The following is a 20,366-nucleotide window of genomic DNA, read 5'->3' on the forward strand; positions in this document are numbered from 1 at the left end:
GGAATCTTCCCTCTGACCATTGCAGGAGTGGTGTCAGGTTCTGGGATGTTTCCCTGAGCCAATTCCCTGAGCCTATATTTTCTGAGATAATGAGTCAAACACTCTCAACTCCTGACAGAAAAAGAATAAAAGGTCACAATACTGCAACGTATTATGTTCTCTCAAACCCTGGTATGTTGGGATCTGAAGATACTCAGTATCTCAAGGGGTTCATATTGCAAAGTTGAGCAGCAAGTGATTAAGTACCCACCTGCCCTTGTTTAAACATGATTTTTCAATTTTTACCCTTTATTTTGGATGTTACGAAAATCTTCTGCATGAAGCCAGTAGGACTTAGAACTACACAGGTGCTCAGGTTGTGTGCTGTAGCCCTAATTTTTCTGAATTGTGGTGCTAATTATTAAGTTTTATTTTAAAGCACTTATATGCATGTTATGCATGACAGTAAGTGCTTGGTATCCTTTTACTCCTCTGAAGTGCTGCTAAGAGGTAATGTGCAACTTCGCTTTCCGTTCAGTTCAACAGATTTATTTTCAGGGTGAAGCCTGTGTGAATTTCTTCAGACTCAAACTGTTTCCCTGGTGAGACTAGGTAATCCTGCTGTCTTGTAAGAGCCAAAATCATCTATGAAACTTCATTCAAAACAAATCCCCTGCCAAACTATTTCTTCCTTTTCATTTGGACAGTTATTCTTCTGATAATTTATGAGGAAAAAGTTCTTCCACTGCCTAGTCCAACCTTGCAAAGAGGAAGGTATCAACCTGACAGCAAGATAAACAGAGAGATCTTCAATCTTAGCAGTGCTAGAATACAGTCTTTGGCAGTCTTTCATTGCAGTTAGGGGAAAACCAGCAAGACTGAGGGAGTTGAACAAGAAAAATCCCCTCAAAGACACGGCTTGTTATAGTTCACTCTGATTATAAACAATTTCCATATATAAAAAGGAGTTTCTCAGATGCAGCTGCAATATTTTAAGTTCTACATGCCATTACTAATACACTGCACCCTGATGTATTGCATCTTCTGGCATTAGTCCTGACCACACCTACTGTCTGTAACGGGCTGCCATTCATCAGCTTGGTAAGCTTAAAATTAAATGATTTTCCTGGAAATTGTTTCTCAGAAGCATCATTTGATCCACTGTAGTTAAAAAGCCATGTCAGTGGTTGCATTATAAATTCCATTTTACAGTTGTCTTCTTTCCTTTTTTTTTTTTTTTTGTATGTTAATTGTTAATTGTAGCTTTCCTCTAGGCTTAATGCTGGTATAAAAGGTTTTGGCTGATGAACAAATCTTTTCCAAAGACAAGAATTTTCAATTCTATCTTTTTTAAATGAGAGTGTCATAAAAAACTTATTTAAGTCAGCTGCACAAATGAAAGCTGACAAGTGATTAGCTTCTTCTGGGAATTAATTGTTTTCTATATTTTGGGAAAGAAATTGCCAGCAGTAACTTTAGTAGAGGCCTGAAGCATGGGCTTTGAAAGTCTAATACAATAAATACGAATTTAAACAATTACATATTTAAGCAATTGTTATAACATGGAGTTGGCATGACGAAGCACAGTAAACTCCAAAAAGCCACCATCTCCTCTAAAAAGCAAGCAGCATGCACACTTGTACAAGCTCAGCAGTGTACTAGTGAAGACTTCATCAGCTAAAGGGTGTGCAACAGTGAATGCATTAGTCCTTATTTTTAAAACTCAAGCCTGATATATTGAGCCTCTAGGGTAGTGCAGACCTGTGCATGCCCAGAACAGAAATTCTTGCTTGCCCTACATGGTGTAATTAATATAAATGACTTTTGCAGGCTGTCCCTCTTCTTTCTCTTTCTATCAGATGAAGAAATGAGAAGTGATCTTTCTTGCAGGCTTCTACTTCAAGAAGACAGAATTAAAATTCCATCTGTATTTCCTTCTCACTGGTTATGTAAGGGTCATACCAGAGCATGACTGGGTTTTACTTGCTCTTCTCATTTCTCACATCCTAGTTTTCAGAGAAAGGTTACTTAGGCTTGTGTTCTGGGATAGAGATGCAGTATAATTTGATAGGTCTCTCATCTGGATGCATATAGAAGCATGCATAGCATATAGAAGCAAATTCAGCCCCATCCAAATGAAGTCTGCTCCTGGAAATGGAGAGATGGGCTGCTGGAGATCTTTACCTGCTTCCATGGTCAGGTACAAATTTTTTTTTTTTTTTTTTTTTTTTTTGGTCTGGTCACTTTATCTTGGATCACAGTTCATATCTTCATATCACGTATTAAAAGTTAACAGGGTATTTCAGAGCTTCCAATCCACTTATGCATCACACAAGTTCTTATTCAATGCACCTTCCTACCTAAGCAACCAAAAATCATTCCATGAATTCTAATATGCTCCTAAGAAATTTCAGACCATTTATAGTCCAACTCAGTGGACTAACTCTGTATATTTTTCTCTAGGAATTTATAATTTTATGCTACTTAGTTTTTTAGTTTCAAACCTGTTGAACTGTAATCTTGTGGGAAACTTTACTCACTGTAGATATCCTATCCACCCGTGCCAGAGTATCCTTGTATGTGAGAAGTGCTCACATGAATAAACCCTTTAAACTCTGAGCTAAAAGTGAGAGTGAAATGGACATTCATTTTTATCCTAACAATTAAAATATTGGATGGAATTGATTTTAAAGAGTCTCAAAAAACTCCTCACTTTAGATAAGGAACACAGGTTGAGAAGTCTCTGTTCATTCAACCACACAATTTGGAAGAGAAATGGATGGTTCTTGAGTCTTTTCAGCATAACTAAGCTTTTGAAGCCAGGCATAATACTAGCCTTAATTTTGGGCATGAGCGTAAGTAGAACCACAAGCAATTTGCTTGTGTTTTGCTTTTTCACTTAGACAAACTGACTTATCTCAGGAAGATAGGAACTTTAGCCCAATGTGTTGCATTCCTATAGTCTTTACCAGGGTGTAGTGGTCATGACATTTAAAATAAAGACGACGATAACAGGAAGGAAAAGGTTACTGTGCATGAAATGAAGAAACAGAAATTGCATCAAAGAAACAAAAAAAAAGGAGAGACTATAGGTACATATGAAAAAATAATGATCAGGAATAGCTTCCAGCTAAAGTGAAATGGTTCAGGCACCGCAAGACAGCTTTGTAGTCCTATGGGCTTCTCTGAAGAGCTGCATACTCCTTCTGCATGGTGAATACTATTATTCCAAGCAATACTGCTTGTAGAACTTTGATTTCCAAACTAACATCTATCACGTTAACAGGCAACTGTGATTAGACAATCCGTGATGAAACACTAAAAAAAAGGCTACATTTTTCAGTAGCACGGCAATGTCCAGGTGACAGCTAGTGGACCTGCTTTTTCAATATACATGTGATTAGAATTAGGCAGAGCTTCCCCAGAAATGTTTTTATTTCAAACTCCCCATCCTGGCTCATTAATATCAGCGCCTCTGCTCACTCTAGAGATTGACTTTCCATTCAATGTCTTCCTCACAGTGCAACTAGCTTACTGGGTCAAGTAGTTATTATTCCTGTTCTGTGGCACAGGTAGCAAACAGATAAAGCCAAGAGCACAGAAGACATAATAATCAGATCATTAGACCTGACACTTACTTCATATTCCTCTTTGAATCCATAGCCTTCTGCACACTTCATCTGGGTGATGTGCTGCAGTAAGTCAGCTACACGGATGGCTGGATGAAGCTGTCCGGTCTGGTAGGGTACATCCACTGGATCTCGCTTCTTGTAAGTATGGGACTGGACCAGGCTGCTTGTGTCACTGACCATCGTGTGGGTTTCATCTAGGAAAAGAATATCTCATAATGTACTAGCTCATTTGCATTTATTAATAAAAATACAAAATACACAGATTTCTAGAGGAATGACAGAAATCTGACATCTTCAGTATTTCTTCAGTCTGTGAAGACTATGCCAGATAGAAGTATATCCATGGAGTAGTTTACACAGGGAAATTACAAGACTGACTGGAATGAGGCAAAGTCCATGGTTCTACAATGGAAGCATTGCAGAGCAGTCCAAACTATAATATTGCTTTAAATAACACTAGCTGATTATAAACAAGCTCTAAATTAGGCATGTGTTCTAAACTACACCGAAGTTTCATTCTGAAACTTCATCAAGTCCCACCGAATGAAATAGGACTTGCATTCTTCTCAGATTAGTGAACTGCTATATTTTATGCTGCAAATTTAGAGCAAATGTTTGGAGTGAGCAAAATAAAAAGACGCACAAAATGGCTTATGGTTTCATCAAGCTAGGACTGCAATGGAAATGTAAATCTGATACAACATTTGAAAACAAAATACAGGAGGACAAATGCAAAGGGTCATCTGCTCAAGAAAGATGTCTTGACTGGCTGCTGAACATGCTTTAGGACCATGGTGTACCACGAGCCGTCACTTTAGGCATGAAATGTTTAATGTCAACTAACATGCAAGCCAACAAGCAAGAGAACCCAGTGGGTTGGTTAAAATTTGTACGAGACACATACTCTCCCAACCCTCCACATCTCTTCCGTTGGGCAAATGGGCAACTTACCATTGATTGGCACTTTTAAGAAGATACATATCAGGAGAAAAAAAGAGGAGGAGAAAAAGGAAACAGGGCATAAGCAACAGTACTACGTTAATAATTACAGGTATTTTATGTTTGCAATTTAGTTTTTACAATGTGATTTCCTAAATGAGTCAGATCCTGATCTCAGTTTCACAGTATAAATTAAATTAAATCTATTGAAACCAAGTTATCTTATTGTGACTTAATTCACAACAGATGTAATTGAGATCAAAACTCATTCTAAGCAATAGATAGATGTGAAAATGCACTCTATGTAAGGAAGAAATATCACTTTCTTGCTGTCTAACTGGAATTTTTTATCTGTTCAGACTTGACAATAGGAAAAAATAACCCAAATTCTGAGGCTCAAGTATCATCATAAATATTTTTCTTTTTACCTAAATAATAACTTTAGATATCTCAAAAAGTTTTTGATTTTTCACTGATACTGCTACTTCTTTGACTTGGTAAAACTACTCTTCCTTGGCTGCATGCTAACCATAGCAAGTGGTTCATAAAAACAGTATCTTTACAAAAAATGATTAGTTTGTAAAATATGTTGTATCAAAAGGAAACATTAAAATAATATTTCCATTTTTATAAATTTAATATATTATAGCAGAATGTTCCCCAAATTCACTGTACAAAAAAGTTCAAGATTCCTATGCGCACACCAAAACTGCTACCACACCTCATTAAAAGGTGAGATTTTGATCTTAGTAATACCCCTGGAAATTGGTGTTGAGGCCACAAAGCTCCATGGGTGATATTTCAAGAATAATTTCAGATTCTTTCAGTTCACAGTGATACGGAGATTTTTCAAATCTAGTCTTCCTGGGCATGCAGTCAATATGAACTGTGCTAAACCAGAAACAACAGATAGCAATTTATGGGTATGCATATGGGCATTTCACTACTTTTCCTGCTGGCTTACTAACCTGCTCCAATCCACAAGGAAACTGACTTCATCATTTAGTCATTAAATGTGACAACTTTCGTCTAACATGTGATAAAATTGTACTGTGAAGCACCTTGTGATGCATGGCATGAAACGTGGTATACAAGTGTAGGTACAGTATGTTGCTGTTGAAATGGCACCTGAAAACTACAAGGTGGCTAAGACACAAAAGACAAAAAAAGTGTAAGAAGTTGATCATGATTTTTGTGTGGTTTACTTCAATTTTAGAAGGAGGTCAGAATTTTTTTTTCCCACAAACTGTTAGTAACTATTATGAATGCAAAGTTAAGACATATCAGGGCCTTGTGCTATGAAACTAGTAGTTAAATCCTACAGTTATTCTACTCTCCACCTACTGATTCCCATAGAATTCTACAATGCTTGTTAAATAACACATTTATTTACAGTCATATGAACTTATGGCATGGAAGATATCTGCAGATCCAGCTTGATATCTTATCTGGGCTAGGAAACTTCTGTTTTTCCAATTTCGGAAATGTGCAAATCACTGATACTACACAAATACGACCCACACTGATGCTCAGCATCTACAGATTTAGCCACCATTATGTAAAGCACTTGTTTAGTTCCCAGGTTTTCCTGGAAACCAGGAAATATACCTAATTCCTAATAACCAGTTAGGTTATTAGGCTAACTATGAAAGTTTTCCTTCAACTATATGAACATTTCCACATAACTGAAATTGAGGATTCAGATTGTGGGCCCCTTGTGTCACTGCGTTTGCTATTACTGATCAGTCATTTTTTTCAATTGCCTAAGAATTTCCTAGTTTGCATGAATATTCCAGAGATCTTGCTTTATCAAATTTTGGAAAGAGTAAGTATATTGTAGACTTTCTAGTAGTCTTTGATCTTAAAAGCTAAACTCAGTCATTCACCAGACCTGTTTCCTTTCCAGGAGGTCACAATGAAAGGTTATTTAGTTCTGACTAAAGGCTTGACCCTGCAGCCTGAGAAAAAAACTTCACTGGGCATTCAAAGATAGCAAGAACAGATATTAATTGTAATAAAAATCCAGCATGTAAATAATGGTACAAGATTTTTTGTTGTTGTTGTTGTTAAAAGCTATATTCCTCTGCTGACTCAAGCAGAGTTAATTTGATTCATCTCAGATGGAACACTAGTCCTGTACAAATAATCACAAACACCTTTTGGGAGATAAACTCTGTCTCAATGGAACAGCAGTCATAAAAGGATACTAAAGTTCTAACACATAAGTTAACAAAAATATTTCTTTTCTACAATGAAAGAAAAGAAAGATTTTCTGATATGAGTAAGCACATGTAGCTGTATTAGACCATAAAATACACGTCGAGCTAATTCAAGATCTTACAGACTTTGTAAAGTAGATTTTCAGTCTGTATTTTAATCTGATATCTGAACTGTTTGCTTGGAGATTATTTTTTGTGAAAGAAAAATGCACAAATAATTTTAGCATCATTATTGAATAGCAAAGGATTGAAAAAAAATCTGAGAAACCATTAACCAAAATTAACAATCCAAATGTGAAATCTCAAACTTTTTCTCCTGATAATAGTACTTTTCTCCTTACCCACCCACAAGGTCGGAAAGAACATCTACTGGATGAAGTGTTGAATGAATGCTAAAGCACACAAAAAAAATCTAACATCTCAGGCAGTTACAAGCCGCTGCAAATTTCATTTGCATGCAGATTATTACATTGTTACAGTCACTACCATTACCTTCTCTCCGATTTACATATCGTATAAAAATGCATGGGTTCCTTCTTAAAGTTATCATACTGAAATACACTTTGCTAATTATTCTTTTACAATAACAAGTTTACAAAAAAATCACCTTCCTAGATTTTGACTTCTTCTATGTATCATTTTACTTTCAAGTCTTTTTAACTTACAGTTTAAGGATAGGAATCAGTTCAGAGGTCTTATACAGTGATTTGAAGGAGAAGAATGAAAAATACATGTTGTAAAGATATCAATCATTGTAAAAAGAGTAAATAGACAGGCTTAATATAGGAGTTTGAATTCATGCGGCAGTGCATTGCTTTATCTTGTTTTTTTGATTTTAAAATCTCCCTGTTTAGTTTAATATTAGGATGGGAAGGAGATGTAAATAAATACAGGCCACAGTGCTGCTTTTGAGTTACTTAGGCATCGAAAAAATACAATAGCATCTCATGCTTACTTTATTGTCACAGTGCTGGAATCCCTCTCTTTTTGAAACTGGACAATAGAAGGTTTCCTGAATTCCCAGTAGAAATGCTTTATACTTTAACTATATATGTTTTTAACCTATAGCTCTACCATTTTATTTTACTCCTGTGACACCTGATGCATAATAAACCATAATAAACCCTCAAACCACATGACTCTAAGTGTCATGTTACCATTTCGCTGTTCAAAACACCACTTTTCCTCTGAAACTTCACTTTGACAAGCATATGAGGAACTATGTGGTAGTGTGAGAAGAAATGATAGCTGGTAGACAGTCAAAAATTTGTCTGATTTTCTATATCATGAATAGGCTAATTAGGAAAGGTTATTTTTAAGAAGTGACATTTTCAGTTCTGACATAAAATGGAAAAAAAATGAGAAAAACTATTTCAATTGCCAGGATAATCAAAATTTTTTGTGTCACTCCAAATACATGCATAAACATTTCCCCACAAAACCACTCGTTAAAATTATTTCTACCACTTGTTAAAATTATTTCTCTTTTTTCTCCTCTGACTTGCACTCTGATAGCAGAAATCAAGTTTGATAACTGTCCTTAGTATTCTCAATGTAGATAAACTTACCCTCCCTCAAGCATAAAACTACAGCTTTTTGCATACTATTGTCTGTACCCTGGGATCTGTGACTTTCTAAATTAGTTCAGCAATAAACTTTGATAAAGGGAAATGTTCTCACCTAAAATTGCAGTTGGCACAAATGGATCTGTCATACATCATAAGCAGGTCAATGCAGGAAAGGTAAAAAGAGAGAGAACAGTAAATGATTGATAAATGTTCCCCAGTTTTCTTTCAGAAAGCTACGGTAAGCAACTGGTTATATGTATTAAATATCTAGGACAAGGTGCACTGAAACACAAGCTTATATGCTTTTATTATAAGAAAGGTCTATATAGGGGTGAAACCAAGAAAAAAAATATCGGTTACCTGGGTAATAAGAATTAGGCACTGTTGTGCTCAGTGTGTTAGTTTTCATTGTAAAGGAAGATGGTGAAGACACAGCTGTAAGAGAAACAAAGCTGGTTAGAGGGAGCGAGGCGATGAGCGGCTACCTAAGCCGGGTGACAGAGCCGTATGTGACTGGCTTGGTTTCAGGCCAGTTCTGTTGTGTTTGCTGCACTGTCAAGACCTGGGGAAAACTAGGTGCCTCCGGTGAAGAAAATGGCTCAGTGAATTTGATCCACTCCCTAAAAACAAATGTCATCAGATAAAGCATTTTGATCAGCGATGACAAATATTTCTTAAACCACAAGACTAGACTGAATACAGATCTCTAAATACAGACATCACAATGACAGAAGCTTTGATCATTAGTAAATTTGCCTAATAATACTGCAATACTGTATGCAAATATTTTACTATAGTTCATTTTTCTTCTACTGTTTTTTGATTCGTTCAGACAGATACTATTACGCCCTGTATATTACTCCTTGTTTAACAACGGTTTTCAAGTAGTGATACATAGACCAATGCTGGCTTTGGTATTTAATGTTTTAACCATTCGTAAAAGCTGTGGGAAAGCACAGTGAAACAAATTAAGCTCAATTAGTTCCTTGGTATAGATAGATCACATGAATTACCATTATAAGCACAGATACATTCAGCAGGTGAGAGAAAGCTAATCACAGAGTATTAGAGGATGTTCAGCCAAACAGTCATTAAAGGCTTTTAAGCAAAGCTTATTGCAAATTCAACCCTAGTTGCTGTAGGTTTGATTATCTATACAGCTCAAACTCAGATTAGTGAATGTAAGGATATTCTGGATACCAATAAGCAGAATAACATGAAAGAAAAGAAAAAAGATGACAGGATCTGTTGGATGGGTAGGTCTAAGATTACTCCTGCTAACTGGGATCCCTCTTTTTTTTTGCTATTCTTCCAGGACGTTCAGTTGTCAGTCCCTTGTAAGACAAAACTATGTCAAAAACTGTTTTAAATGATGCTGGCAGTCATTTATCCTATAGGTGAATATATATCTTTACTTTGATTATGTCTGCTGAATCACTAGATGGGAAGGGCAAAGTGGTATTCCTTTTGGATATGAATGCAGAGACTGGTTGAGGCAAGGGCTGCTGCAGCTAATAAAACTGCCTAGATGCAGAATATGACTAGGATAATCAACTATCATAGGAGTCAGGAATCTCTTGAGAATAAGGTCTTTTAAAAAAAATATTCCTGAAGACTGTCAACCTGATTCTTCTGACCACTACGTTATGCAAAGTCCGAATTAAAGGTTCTAGTCCTCAACCGGTATAAAATGTTTGCCATGCAAATTAATTTCAAGTGTTTTAAAGCGGTTTACATAAAAACAGGTTGCGGCCCCAGGAACTCACTGTAGCCACACTGGTTGCTGTGATGATTCAATAATTCATTGGAAAACTACATCATGATGACTGAAGATGAAGTCAAACCTCTTGATCTCCTCATAAAGCCTTCTCATTAATTGCAATGGGATACTCTTACCAGAAAGGCAAGTCAGATTTTGAAAGATCTATTTCAAAGCAAGTTTGAAAGAGTCTCAAATGCAAATTAACATTTGCAAATTCTCAGCCTAATGCTGTCAAGGGAAGTCTCATTGTACAAACTCAGAGAAAGTGTTTGTACAACTGAGCTCTTTAAAGATAAGTCCTTAAGCATATTATTAAAGAGTGGGAATTGGGCCTTGTATTCTGTTAGTACTTGAAACAAAATTCAATCTTTAATGGATTCTGAAGCTGTTCAAAAACATCAGTATACAAGAAAAACTAAAATTTGTTAAGAATTACAAAAACTAAAAAATGCTGTGTGAATATATTCATTCTTTTTTGTTTTCAGCAATTATAAAAAAATACTGTAGTCCTAGTCTATGCTCAGTGCTAACCTCCAGATGGGAGTGAGTCCTCAGAAATTTTATAACTCAGATTTTATTTATTTTTTAGGATAGACCCCAAAAGACCTAGTATATTACAGTGTCTCTTATGAAAATTGCAGACTGGATAATTCCACTGAGTTCTTTGAACAAGCAAGAGAAAGAGCATCATCTAGAACTGGAAATAACAAGACAATAGATCACCATTTTTGACATTCAAAAATAAATTTTGCCTACAAAAAAAAAAGGGAGTGAGCAGGGGAAGCAGCTGAAGGACTTGGGTCAGCATGAAAGATATAAAATTTTTAACATAATAGAGATTGGGAAAAGGTAAAACTACAGCTGTTCCAGTAATGTCTTTGCTCTTCTGCAGAAGAAGAGGACGGACAGCAAAAAGCTCAATTATCCCTATTATTTTTAAAGAAGTCTATTCTTGATGTCTGACAGTCTTGCTCATTAGAATATACACTGTAATGTACTGCACAGTGGGAGATTCTGGGTCCCATGGATTTTCCATGACTGAGTAATGAAGAATATTTTAAAACCATTTGCACCCTCCTTCCACCTTACAAAAGAAAAGAAAAGAAAAAAACTTACATCTCCCATTTAGATTGTGCGTGTCCATGAAAGAGAAAGCTTCGTCACAGTTGGTGCCTTGCTCAGTGTAGCTTTTATCCATTGAATTCACCATCACGGTCATTTCCTGCCGTGTGCTACTCAATGTCTCTTTCCGCTTTTTAGCCAATTTTCTTAAGAAATGAATGTTGAGATGAGAACAAAACAACAACAACAAAACAAAACTCAGTGAGCAGACATAGCCTTCACATTGTTTAGATCAGCATTATAGCTTGTAGCTATATTATATGTTATATATGTTAACTAACACATTTACAATTATTTGCTTTCCAGAAACCTCCATGAATTTCACACTCATGTCATTAAACAATAGCTGATAATCAAGGGGTAGTTGCCAATGCCATGATTTATGCTGAACTGCACCTTAATCCTTGGGGCCATGACTGAATTAAACAGGAATATTTGTATGCTAAGGTGCTGTGAGTTACCGTATCAGAGACTAAACTTGGCTAAACACTTAAATAAAAATGATAGGAGAGAAGATTTCACTGCAACTGACAAGTCAGTAAAAATTTTCACTTCACATATATAAAACTGTATGCAGTTGTTTCATTTAGACAACAAATATAGTTAACTGATTTACATCATACTATAAACTACACGTTTGATCCTTAGACACACTGTATGATCATGTGAAGTTTTAAACTGGCTTGCATTTATAAAGACTACTTTCTGTCACTTTTATGTCAGAGATAAGATCTTGATTCTGATGCTCTTACTATAACAGGATTTACAAAGCTATAGGACTACTCCGGACACGTACACCTCTCTGTTTCAGGCCTATCTTTCTGCCTAAAACAAAACCTCACTGTCTCCCCCACATCTAATCTTGTTTAGCTACTATCTCAAAATAGCATGTCCAAGACAGAGCTCTTGATTTTTCCTTCAAGACCCGTGGGATATCCATGATTCCTGACAAGTGGTGGGTTCTGTGACCATTTTACTTCTTTCCCTGGCCTGCAACTTGGTCTTAGACTAAGTCTTTCTCTAAGTCCTTGCCGACAGGTTCATCTAAGTTTTCTAGATTCGCTCTGCCTTACGTAACTTTAAGGTATAGCTTTTGCACAGAAATAAGTGTGCTACAGACTTCCATCATCTCAGTTAATTCAATACGCTTTTCTCTGTGAAAAATGCTCATACTCATCCAGAAAGGTCTTTCGCATATCTTCAAACAAAGCTTAGAGGAGCTTATCATCTCATCTACGCTTCCTTCCATTTGCTCTTTTCCTAGTGAATCAAGCATAACTAACTTGTGCTAACTCTCAATACTTTTATCTTTGTTAACTCTCATTAAGAAAAAAATGATTCCCATGACTGATCAAACAACTTGATACCAGCCACCATACTAGATTTTCAAACAAGCACGTATGTGCTTCCCCTCATGCTGCCAGTAGTGCACGGGAAAAGCTTTCTGCAAATCTCTACTGCTAAGAGCTCATGATACTCCCTCAAACCGCTGCCTACAGAAATACTTGCCAAAGTACTGACACTACTGCCTACTATGCTGAGCAGTATTGTCTCAAAGTCTCCTTGTACTCCCCATCTAGCTACCTGTTGCTTCTTATCTTACATTTAAATAATAAGCCTTTTGTGAAGCAGTTATGGTTGCATTCTCTGTCTACATAGTACTGAGCTCAGCTGCACCTTAGTCCATGACTAAAGCTGTTAAGGCCTTTGATATTAAACTCTTCCTGCTAATACAAGTAGTAATAAACGTGGGGTATGGTATTGGGTCAGTGCACATAGAGGTATTAGGGGTCACATCTGGACCTCAGTGAACTGCTGGATTGCAGCTCTGCTCATGAGGGCATGTTCACATGATTGTAAATGGTTGAATTACTCTGCCCTAACAACCTGCCACACTAACTGCTCCCGGCTCAAGCCACCTGTGTTAGCTTGAACCACCATGGATATGCTTTATATTAAAACCGATACAAGGAAGAAGAGCCTTTATGGTCACTTAATATCACTTACTTGATGGCAATTGCTTCTGACTGTGAGACTCTGTCCTACATTAAAGTGCCTTTAAAAAAACTCATCTGTAAATGCTCATTATTAGGGATTTCCAAATTTACTATTGATAATATTACAGTACAGTTAGGAAAGAATGTAAGATTTTTGTTAGGATAATAAGCAATGAGATGTCACATCTCTCCTGTAGATGTTTAACCAATAATTTTGTCATTCTTTTTATTTTTGGTGAACAGTAAAAATAATCTACACTAAACAAAGGTTTTGTTTCTGAGTTTTAATTTAATTCTAATTTAAATAAGCCAAGTGGAGGAGCTGGTTTACTTTCTAGACTTGATAACAAAATGGATGCCTCATTATTTCCTGGTGTATAAAGCCAAAAGGGACCATTAGATAATCTAGTCTGAGCTTCTGAGTATCAGACAGTAAAATTCACCAAGTATCTTAACTAAAACAAGACATTTGTATCTTTATATCCTCCAATCTCCTCTGCTCCTTCATCCCTAATCATAATGATAGAACAATATATTATTTAAAGTAGAATCTGAGGTACATATATTTCTCACATTACATCTCTCATAATATTTATTACATGAGATATTTCTCCTAATGCAGGAACAATTTAAGGGAAGTCCTTTATTAGGACAGGATTATCAAACTGATAACATGAAAATGACATATTTTTTCCTCCTCACACCCCTAGCTTCAATGGCATAGTGTCATGCATGGCTCCTCTTCTGTTGATCCTCCTCAGCCCTAGTTGTCAGCCACTGTGCAATTTCCAGCCAGTTGGCTGGGTTGTGAATTCAGAAGCTGAACAGTGGCAATGACAGTGGCAACGACAGCAGCCACGGAGTGATCACTGAAGCTTTATTCATAAGCCACATAGAGTATTTCTTTTTATTTCACAGCTGTGAAGGCCACAGAAAAATAATCCAAGATAATTCAGCAGCAGAGTAACACCTCAGGGACATGGAGAAGCAGAATTTCCTCATGAGACTCCCTTTCTCTCCAGTTCCATACTGGTACTGCAACATACCTGTTGCAATGACTGATCTCCATCTTCAGGCCAGAGGCAGCAGCTTCTCTTTTACCAGTAATCAATCTATCTTGATACATTATGCTCCTCACTATACTGCAGCATCCTGATTTTAGACTATAGTGACCTTCCTTTCCCCATCAGTGGACCTGTGAATACTATCTCTATCCACAACTGCTGTCAAGTTCACAAGCTCAGCACTTTCTCTGAGATCTTGTGTTTGAATAGTGTACTGACAAATAGATAGCAAGTCTTCCTCACAAGCTTTTCCTAGAAATGTTACTAGGAGAATGGCTCTGAGCAGTATGATAGTGGTACTGATCCATATCTGAAAATCCAGAGTGATTCCACAAGTGAAACATATGATTCCAGACTTCCACTGAGCTTACAAGCAGGACATAATCTGTAGTAGCAACTCAGGCATCTGCTGTCACATGTCCTTTATTTTGCAGTGCTATTTGTACCCTTCCTCAGGAAATCTAGAGCTCTTGCTTACTACAACAACAGCATAAAGCACAGACTTCCTAATAGGCCAAGTAATTTTCTTAAAGAAATTGCACTAACTTTTTCTCCTCTCCTTCATTTTTGGTTTTGATCCCATAATCGAGCTATAGCAGATTGTTTTTTATGACAGTAACAACTGTACAGTACTTCTCAATCTGAATCTAATTCTGGAAATAGGTCTTGTGGGAAAACTTCAAATCTGAAACAACTGTTACAGGAAGAGAAAGATACCAGCCAGACTTTTGTACCGTGAATAAAAACTCCCACTGGACCTAGCCAAGTAAACTTTAGCTGAATATAACATTTTTTACATCCCTAGTTTTCAGATATTGCTTAGTGCTAGAGTCTCTACAACTCTTCCATTCCTTGGATCATCCAAACCCTGAGAGGCTCTAAGCTATTCAAGATTTAAGAACACATAAAACCATGGTGCTTCACATCACCATCACCACTCATGCTTTTAGATTTGAAGTAAATTTTGGAAAAAAAATAGAAGACTTAAATACCTGATCATCCTCACTCACGGTAAAGACCCTTCCTATTTACTAACTGATGTTTCCTCCTTTTTAAAGACAAAGTGTTACAAAAAAGGGGGAAAACAAAACAGATGGAAGCTCCCATGATGATTATCTAGGATGTAATTCTTTATGTAAGAAAGGCAAAAATGACAAACTAACTACACAAACAATGGTACCATGAGGAAAGAAAATACTACAGAAGTCTCAAAAAAGACCGTATATTCAGATCAGCAATCTCAAGACAAGTAAGGAACTGTTGCTATTTTAAGGCAAAAGAAATTGTGAAAAGTGATCTGGTACAATGGTAAAAATACAGTAAAATGTAGAGCAGATGACCATAAAGACTCCCGTCAAAACTTTGTGTGGGATATAGAGTATTCCTTAGTCTGTTCAGTTACTGACAGTACTCAAACCAGCCACAATCTCTTCTTATTATCTAACAAGATATTTAACAAGATAGCTAAGGCTATATTTCTGCATTTATTAAATTCATCAGTCTTTCTCCATTTTAATAACCACCATGAAATGCAAATGCTGCATTTCCTTTCAGTCCCTTTCAGCTGAAAGGATCTCCTTACAAACTGCTACAAACCTAACTCAGTACCTTTTTCTAAATCCCTCTTCTTTATGCTATCTCTCCCAAGTCTGCCAAGAAACTTAATTTGACAGTTGTTAATTTGACTGCTACATTATCATCCTCTGTTTGGTTCATTATCTGTCCATCTACCTTTATCCATTTTCTCTCTTCTATTTGCATTCAGTAACAAGCTTTTTGTGACCTGGATTGCCTTTTCCACTATGCATGTAAGGCACAGAGGCCACTACCGCAAATAAATAAATATAACAATAGTAAAAAGAAAAAAAAAACTCCTAAAGGGTTACTAGGGCTGACAACTGGAACAAACTCAAGCTCTGAAAGAAATGTGCCTTCTATCTTAGGGGAAGTGAGAAAAATACTCAGTATGCCTCGTTTCCTCTTGAGCAAAAAAAGGGGAAGCACCACTATCATCAAGATACCAATAAGCAAGGTGTGATGGAATTTGTAACAGCATTGCTAAAAGAATTGTCCTATTTTTTTCTTTTAATTATTTCAATGACCTAATGAACTTACTTACATTGTAACTTAAATTAAAATACTTTCTTATTCAACACAGATTGTTTCAAGCTTTTCTGCTCTATTTGTGGTTACATAATTGATTCTGATAAAGGAAAGAATTGGGGAATTTAATGTAAGATCCTTTGATAAATTAATAACTGGCTAAAAAGATACAATACAAATACTAAATGGCCATTTTTCATAGCAGAGATTCATTACTAATAGGTACCCTCCAAGAATGCATATGAAGCTGTACTGTTCATCATATACACAAATGATCTAGGACAGAGGTGAACTGTGGGCTCATGAGATTTTTAGATAAGACATAATTTTTACAAGGTAGTAAAAATTAAAAATGAAGTTGAGAAGTTGCAAATTGATCTTATGAGGTGCAGTGACCAAATATTCACTGAAGATTAAATTCAGTGTTGACAGATATGAAGTAAAGCATATGGGAAGAAAGAAATCCTAACTATACATAAACAATGGTAGACCTAAGTGAGACTGGAACAGCACAAGAAAGCAATCTGACAGTCATTGGATCTCTGCAAACAACACCTTAATACTATGTGTAGTCAGTACAGCAAAAATGGTTAGGAACTTTAAGGTAAAGAATAGAGAACAATCTAGAAAGCACCATTATGCAGCTGTCCATGGTGCTACCAGACTTTGAACATTATCTGCAGTTTTGCCGTGGGCCTATCCCAAGAACGATTTCCTGGAACTTGAAAAGATATATAGGGAGGTGATGGGAAGATCAAAGGAAAAGATCCTGCCAGAAGAGAGAGTACATATATATATAAGGATGCCTCAGCTTAGAAAAGAGACAGGTGAAATGGGATTACAATTAAGGTATAAAAAATTATGAAAGGCATGGAGAAAATGAGCAATGAAAAGAATAATCACTATTTCTCAACAATGTTGAGAACCAGAGGGTATCTCTATAAATAAGTTTTAAAAATATGTATTTTCACATGACACAAATAAATCACGGAATACACTGCCACAGGACACTAGAGATACCAAACATAAGAATGAGTAAAAGAAAAAATTATTAAGGGCTAGTGGATATCCAGAAAAGGCATTATTCTATCATTGCTCTGTTCCTATTTTCCTTTAAGGGCTTGTCAAATGCCACTGTCACAGACATGATAGTAGACCTACACTATTAAGCCAAGATATGATGCAATTTTGATTGAGATTTGTCAATCTCAAGGCAACTGCCTGAAGACATTATGCAAAAAACTGAATGGAAATACTTTATTTGCTTTCCTAAGACTTAGATTTAGCTACCTTTTTGCACTGTTTATTCATTGTTTATGTTACTTATGATATGCCAAGCAGGATTAATTAACCTAGAAATTAATTACTTCACCCATCTACTTCGGCTGTCTATGATATGTTGAAAAAACACACCTCAATAATTACTTCTGGGAAAATACTCCAATTTCAAATTGTCTCAAGAACATCAGTGACTCAGGGATACTCCATTTGAAGATGTCATTTAATAAAAGCTCTCCACAAGCATATATGAAAGACTGCTAATGCAACTAACTTCGTTGCTGTTTATTGTATTTTTATATTTTATTTATTACGTTGTAATTATTTTTGCTTTAAAGACAAAACAATCCTTGTTAATAACTGTGATTGCTCTCCTGTCTCCATTAATGATTCTCTAAGGCAGAGATAAAAACACACTTTAAAAAAATTATGAGAATTGTGTGTCTAAGATGGAGTTCATATTTAGTCTACAACCTCTGTTTTTGAATACACATTGGTAACTTTGGGCATAATTCTACTCTGCATTAAGAAACTCAAAATTCTACTTTCTACTTTGAGAATCATCATTCAGATCAGGGCATATCCTGAATCTCTGAACAACCCCTCATCTATATTCTTCATAGTACTTCTGACTGTTAGAATGTCCTCTTAGAAAAAAAAAAAAGTTTTAGAAACCTAAGTATCTAATCCAATTCAAACAAAATACTAAAGATTTTTAGGCATTATTCAATAACTCTCATTTTAAGTAATAAATATTTTTATTCTGTTCTATATTTCTTAGGAAAGACTTTTCTATCTCCCCTGAATGGATGGAGACAGAAATATGAAGCAATTGAAATCAAGTGAAGAAGCAAAATAGAAATAATATGATAGCAGCGATACTGAAATTCTGCTCATAGCAAACTTATGTTGTTCAATTTCACATTTATACACTTTACATTTAAACGTAATATGTGCTCAAAAATGTAATTTCACAGTGACATTAAACTGTGTACTGTCAATACCCTATCACACAGGAAGTAAAGCTAGGAGAAATAGTCTTAAAGGCACTACATTTTGCAGAACTAGCGAACAATTTCTAAAATACTTTACAAGCTTTTCCACTTCAGGAAATCATCATTTCGGAAGACAATCACAGGGAAAGTAATTGTCAGGAAAATTAAAAAAGAAAAAAAGAAAGGCAAGATCCTGCTGAATGTTGTTCCTTGCTTAGGATCTCTTCAGTATGTAAGCCCATATTAGATTACGAAAATATCCCTTTTTCCTAAGTTAAACATATATTTTGTGTTGACATTACAACAAAGCAAAGCTACATCCTTATGGAAGACTCTGGCAGATATTGTGAATGTTTGACTATAGCCCTTGGTGCATAAGCATTTTTACTTGACTTTACAAAGGGATGGTTTAGTACACTATTTTAGGTGCTTTACCTTTGCTTTCTTTGTCAATTCCCCATGTCAAAGAAAGTGTGAATATTATTCATTTAATTGTTATCATGCTCTTTCTTGCTTTCATAAAAGCAGAAGAAACAACTTAAAAAATCAACTTTAAAATCAAAATATGCCATCAGAATTTTGAATACAGTATTCGTGATACCATAGTGTTTCATTTTTTCCTTATATGCTACAATTACATAGAAATAATTTAGTAACACCTAAATTAGTATTGTGAGGCCACACAAGAGAGCAGGAGTGAGTGGAAGGGAGGGGAGAATGAAGACGAATAAAAGGTGGGGATCGTTTAACTTAAAGAGTTAAAAGAATTGAGTGCAGAATGAGTACAGACTTTTAAAATGAAGTTTGAGGTTAATGAAAATGGTTTTGATTTATACCAGAAAAAAGACAATTTTGACTGTCTGTACTTGCCTTTTTATTGGTTTCATATCAGATCTTTAGTCATCTTCAGGGGCCCTGGTGACAAAAGATATAGGAAAGGCAGAGATACTGAATGCTTTTCTGCTTATTTACTGCTAAGGCTGGCCGTCAAGAATCCCAGGCCCTGGAGACCAGGAAGAAAGTCTAGAGAGAGGAAGATGTTCCCATGGTTGAAGAGGATAGGATTAGAGATCTTCTAGGAAAACTGGACATCCACAAGTCCATGGTCCCTGATGGGATGCACCCATGAGAGCTAAGGGAGCTGGCGGGTGTTCTTTCCAGGCCGTTCTTGACCATCTTTGAAAGGTCATGGTAACCAGGAAAGGTATCTGAGGACTCAGAGAAAGCAAATGTCACTCCTGTCTTCAGAAAGGGCATGAAGGAGGACCATGGAACTATAAGCCAGTCAGCTTCACCTCCATCCCCGGAAAGGTAAAGGAGCAGGTGATGGAACAGCTCATTCTGGACGCCATCTCTAATGTGAAGGATAAGAAGGTAATCAGCAGCAGTCAGCATGGATTCACCAAGAGGAAATCATGCTTAACCAACCTGATAGATTTCTATGATGGAATGACTGGCTGGGTAGACAAGGGGAGAGGAGTAGATGTTGTCTTATCTTGACTTCAGCAAGACTTTCGATACTGTCTCCCATAACACCCTCACAGGCAAGCTCAGGAAGTGCAAGGTAGATGAGTGGACAGTGAGGTAGAATAAGAACTGGCTAAAACACAGACCTCAGAGTGTTGTGCTCAGTGGCACAGAGTCTAGTTGGAGGCCTGTGGCTAGCGGAGTCCCCCAGTGGTCAGTACTGGGGTCTTGTTCAACTTAC

General features: G+C 36.3%; 1 protein-coding gene across 7 annotated transcripts in view; it reads right to left on the reverse strand.

Annotated features, from left to right (window-relative positions):
- PTPRM (protein tyrosine phosphatase receptor type M) overlaps positions 1-20,366 on the reverse strand; it is a 474,059-nt gene that overhangs the window by 85,689 nt on the left and 368,004 nt on the right. For 2 of the 7 annotated variants that reach the window (XM_062570152.1, XM_062570149.1), the window contains 4 exons: positions 11,216-11,367; positions 8,698-8,772; positions 8,450-8,476; positions 3,618-3,805 (listed from right to left, as the gene is read on the reverse strand). In XM_062570152.1, coding sequence (XP_062426136.1) covers positions 3,618-3,805; positions 8,450-8,476; positions 8,698-8,772; positions 11,216-11,367 — 442 coding nt within the window. The remainder of the gene's footprint in view (positions 1-3,617; positions 3,806-8,449; positions 8,477-8,697; positions 8,773-11,215; positions 11,368-20,366) is intronic. The other 5 variants (XM_062570154.1, XM_062570151.1, XM_062570156.1 and 2 more) reach the window with 3 other exon arrangements.

This window comes from Rhea pennata, chromosome 2 (assembly GCF_028389875.1).
Source record: "Rhea pennata isolate bPtePen1 chromosome 2, bPtePen1.pri, whole genome shotgun sequence".
Lineage (NCBI taxonomy): Eukaryota > Metazoa > Chordata > Aves > Rheiformes > Rheidae > Rhea > Rhea pennata.